The sequence below is a fragment of the Palaemon carinicauda genome, chromosome 42 (genome assembly GCF_036898095.1).
Source record: "Palaemon carinicauda isolate YSFRI2023 chromosome 42, ASM3689809v2, whole genome shotgun sequence".
In the NCBI taxonomy this organism is placed as follows: Eukaryota; Metazoa; Arthropoda; class Malacostraca; order Decapoda; family Palaemonidae; genus Palaemon; species Palaemon carinicauda.
Window position 1 is genome coordinate 28,199,094 of NC_090766.1, and position 5,000 is coordinate 28,204,093.

At 36.0% G+C, this 5,000-nt stretch overlaps 1 protein-coding gene across 1 annotated transcript in view; it reads right to left on the reverse strand.

Moving 5' to 3' along the window:
• Window positions 1-5,000, reverse strand: part of LOC137633063 (sericin-2-like) — a 7,698-nt gene that overhangs the window by 1,871 nt on the left and 827 nt on the right. The window contains exons 3-11 of the mRNA XM_068365228.1: window positions 3,537-3,596; window positions 3,080-3,217; window positions 2,601-2,660; window positions 2,173-2,250; window positions 1,786-1,845; window positions 1,377-1,436; window positions 909-1,031; window positions 500-622; window positions 155-214 (exon numbers count right to left, since the gene is read on the reverse strand). Of these exons, the coding sequence (XP_068221329.1) occupies window positions 155-214; window positions 500-622; window positions 909-1,031; window positions 1,377-1,436; window positions 1,786-1,845; window positions 2,173-2,250; window positions 2,601-2,660; window positions 3,080-3,217; window positions 3,537-3,596 (762 nt within the window). The remainder of the gene's footprint in view (window positions 1-154; window positions 215-499; window positions 623-908; window positions 1,032-1,376; window positions 1,437-1,785; window positions 1,846-2,172; window positions 2,251-2,600; window positions 2,661-3,079; window positions 3,218-3,536; window positions 3,597-5,000) is intronic.

The window sequence follows — 5,000 nt, forward strand, 5'->3', positions numbered from 1 at the left end:
AATGATCAGATTTGAAAATTTATAAGAAGGAGAATGTCCAAATGTCTAAAGGATAACCAAATATTTCCGCCTGCGATTGGCCAAGCCTTTCATATAGTCATGTTTTCCACAGAATTAATCTGAAGGACTTTTCTACTATTCTGAGGTAACTAACCTGATTCCGAAGATTCCGAGGATTCCGATGATTCAGCTTGGCCTAATTCTGATCCGAAAGCTGTTAAAGGAAAATATTAGTATTCTTTGGGTTGGCTCAGCCTCTTAAGAGAGTTCGATCTAAGATGAGACAGGGTTCTCATAGTGAACATTTTGTAAAGGAAAGGTATTATATAAAAAAAGTGAATGATAAGTAATCATAAAGTGTGAAACCTTTCTTCAAAAAAATAATAATTCTAATATAACTAAGCACATAATGATCAGATTCGAAAATTTATAAGAAGGAGAAAGTCCAAATGTCTGAGGGATTGCCAGATATTTCCGCCTGCTATCGGCCAAGCCTTACATGTAATCGGGATTTCCAGAGGAAGGATCTGAATGACTTTTCTACAATTCTGAGGTCCCAAACCTGACTTCAAAGATTTCGAGGATTCCGATGATTTTGTTTGGCCTGATTCTGATCCGAGACCTGTAAAAGGAAAACTATTAGTATTCTTTGGGTTGGCTCAGCCTCTTAAAAGAGTTCAATCAAAGTTGAGACAGGGTTCTCCTAGTGAACATTTTGTAAAGGAAAGGTATTATATGAAGAAAGTGAATGATAAGTAATCATAAAGTGTGAAACCTTTCTTCAAAAAAATAATAGTGCTAATATAACTAAGCACATAATGATCAGATTCGAAAATTTATAAGAAGGAGAAAGTCCAAATGTCTGAGGGATTGCCAGATATTTCCGCCTGCTATCGGCCAAGCCTTACATGTAATGTGGATTTCCAGAGGAAGGATCTGAAGGACTTTTCTACAATTTTTAGGTCCCGAACCTGACTCCAAAGATCCGGAGGATTCCGATGATTCAGTTTGGCCTGATTCTGATCCGAGACCTGTAAAAGGAAAACTATTAGTATTCTTTGGGTTGGCTCAGCCTCTTAAGAAAGTTTAATCTAAGATGAGATAGGGTTCTCCAAGTGAAAATTTTGTAAAGGAAAGGTATTAAATAAAGAAAGTGAATGATAAGTAATCATAAAGTGTGAAACCTTTCTTCAAAAAGACAATAATGCTACTATAACTAAGCGCATAATGATCAAATTTGGAAATTTATAAGGAGAATGTCCAAATATCAAAGGGATTGCCAGATATTTCTGCCTGCGATCGGCCAAGCCTTTCATGTAGTCAGGTTTTCCAGAGGAAGGATCTGAGGACTTTTCTACAATTCTGAGGTCCCAAACCTGATTCCGAAGATTTCGAGGATTCTGATGATTCAGCTTCGGCCGATTCTGATCCGAGACCTGTAAAAGGAAAACTATTAGTATTCTTTGGGTTGGTTCAGCCTCTGAAGACAGTTCAATCTAAGATGAGACAGGGTTCTCCTAGTGAACATTTTGTAAAGGAAAGGTATTAAATAAAGAAAGTGAATGATAAGTAATCATAAAGTGTGAAACCTTTCTTCAAAAAGACAATAATACTATTATAACTAAGCGCATAATGATCAGATTTGGAAATTTATAAGAAGGAAAATATCCAAATATCAAAGGGATTGGCAGACATTTCTGCCTGCGATCGGCCAAGCCTTTCATGTTGTCAGGTTTTCCTGAGGAAGGATCTGAAGGACTTTTCAACAATTTTGAGGTCCCAAACCTGATTCCGAAGATTTCGAGGATTCCGATGATTCAGCTTCGCCCGATTCTGATCCGAGAGCTGTAAAAAGAAAACTATTAGTATTCTTTGGGTTGGCTCAGCCTCTGAAGAGAGTTCGATCTAAGATGAGACAGGGTTCTCCTAGTGAACATTTTGTAAAGGAAAGGTATTAAATAAAGTGAATGATAAGTAATCATAAAGTGTGAAACCTTTCTTCAAAAAGACAATAATGCTATTATAAGTAAGCGCATAATGATCAGATTTGGAAATTTATAAGAAAGAGAATGTCCAAATATCAAAAGGATTGACAGATATTTCTTCTTGCGATCGGCCGAGCCTTTCATGTAGTCAGGTTTTCCAGAGGAAGGATCTGAAGGACTTTTCTACAATTTTGAGGTCCCAAACCTGATTCCGAAGATTTCGAGGATTCCGATGATTCAGCTTCGCCCGATTCTGATCCGAGAGCTGTAAAAAGAAAGCTATTAGTATTCTTTGGGTTGGCTCAGCCTCTGAAGAGAGTTCGATCTAAGATGAGACAGGGTTCTCTTAGTGAACGTTTTGCAAAGGAAAGGTATTAAATAAAGAAAGCGAAGATAAGTAATCATAAAGTGTGAAACCTTTTTTCAAAAAGACAAACGATGCTATTATAAACAAGCGCATAATGATCAGAATTGAAGAATCATAAGAAGGAGAATGTCCAAATGTCCAAAGGATTGCCAGATATTTCCGCTTGTGATCGTCCAAGCCTTACGTGTATTCAGGTTTTCCAGAGGAAGAATGAAAAGGACTTTTGCTACAATTTTGAGGTCACTAACCTGATTCCGAAGATTCCAATGATTCCGGTGATTCAGCTTGGTCTGATTCTGATCCGAGAGCTGTAAAAGGAAAACTATTAGTATTCTTTGGGTTGACTCAGCCTCTGAAAAGAGTTTGATCTAAGATGAACATTTTGTAAAGGAAAGGTATCAAATAAAACTAAATTCCTTTGGAATCTCTATTACATTATATTTTAGATACTATCATTAAATATGAAATCCTCAGATGTATAAGGAAAATCCTTGAAAGTGAATGGAACTACTTCTATAAGATATAATATAAAAACCTGTAGCAGGCATCAGTTGATCAGTTGGGAAGTACATATAAATTATTGAGTAGAGAACAATTATCTGACATTCTAATCTTATTCTTGTAATCCCTTTTTCATAACTAGACATATATTTGCATATTTTGAAATATAGATTTCACAATTGACCACTGCATGATTAACGAGCCCATATGAGGCTAAGTGACTTACAAGGGTGACAACAGCTACAACTGGTACCAGCGCACAGAGTTGAATCAATGACGTCAGGGCATACTTCACCAGCAAGTTTATTGTAGCAGTAACCACCTACATCGGTGCACAAGGTTTCGTTTGCACACACTGCGAATTCTTCAAGAACGGTTCATTTAATTTAGTAGATCAAATACTAAAAGATAACACTCTGAATGTGTTTGTGAATTGAATGACCATTATAATGATACAATACAACAGTAAACACAAAGATCTCTAAATATCCAATAGGTATTAAATATGATAGACAAATCCTCCCTTGGAAAGAAGTGAGCATGTTTTATGTAATATGAATCTAGATTTTAGTCGTCTGAAAAAGATCGGTTATAACTTGGGCGAGAGCACTCCAGATTTTCCAATACAAACTTCCAGAGGAAGAATCTGAAGGACTTTTTTTTACAATTCTGAGGTCACTAACCTGATTCCGAAGATTCCAATGATTCCAGTGATTCAGCTCTGTCTGATTCTGATCCGAGAGCTGTAAAAGGAAAACTATTAGTATTCTTTGGGTTGACTCAGCCTCTGAAAAGAGTTTCATCTTAGATGAACATTTTGTAAAGGAAAGGTATCAAATAAAACTAAATTCCTTTGGAATCTCTATTACATTATATTTTAGATACTATCATTAAATATGGAATCCTCAGATGTATAAGGAAAATCATTGGAAATGTATAGAACTACTTCTATTATCTTATAGAGCATTTTTACTCAAGTAGTGAAAGTGGCAGTCTGTGATATATTTCCAAAGTATTGCAACGCATGGAGAAAGTTACCTTTAGCCTGTGGGTTACAAAGTACAGATGGTAAATTACATAGGAATTTGTACTTATAGGTCTTACTTCATCCAAATTTTTAAACCTACGGAACGATTCACAGCAAAGCCTCATCACCTGTCCCAAGCATTTCTTCCAAATATCTGTTTTCATCAAATTTGTGTCTATCATTGAAAGAGGGAGCCCATGTAATATATCAAACGTAAAGGGAGAAAAGAAAATGAGGAGTTACGCCTTGATTTCCATGTCAAACATTACTGATATATAATAATAGAAAGCACCAGAGAAAGTGAAGTATGCATCAGCATTGGAAAACTATATAATTCTGAGATAGAATAATAATTCAATATTGGAAGAGGACATTATTATTATTATTATTATTATTATTATTATTATCATTACTTGCTAAGCTACAACCCTAATCAAAACAGCAGGGTGCTATAAGCCCAAGGGCTCCAACAGGGAAAATAGCCCAGTGAAGAAAGGAAATAAATAAACTACAAGAGACGTAAATAACAATTAGATAAAAGAGTAACCAAAAAAGAAATTCGTATATAAACTATAAAAACTTCAAATAACAAGAGGAAAAGAAATAAGATAGAATAGTGTGCCTGAGTGTACCATCAAGCAAGATAACTCTAATCCAAGACAGTGGAAGGCCATGGCACTATGGCACTACCCAAGACTAGAAAACAATGTTTTGATTTTCGCGTGTCCTTCTCCTAGAAGAGCTGCTTTCCATAGTTAAAGAGTCTCTTCTACCCTTCCAACGAAAAAAGTAGCCACTGAGCAACTAGAGTGCAGTAGTTGTTAATCTCTTGAGTGAAGAAAAATTGTTTGGTAATCCATGTGTTATCAGATGTATGAGGATAGAGGAGAATGTGTAAAGTATAGACCAGAATATGCATTGCATGTGTAGGCAAATAGAAAATGCACCGTAACCAGAGAGAAAGATCCAATGTAGCACTGTCTGGCCAGTCAATGGACCCCACACATCTCTAGCGGTAGTATCTGAACGGGTGGCTGATGCCCTGCCCAACCTACTACTGTACCTACTACATTAAAATAATCTTTGTTCTTCATTGTCACAAGATCACCATATGAATAAA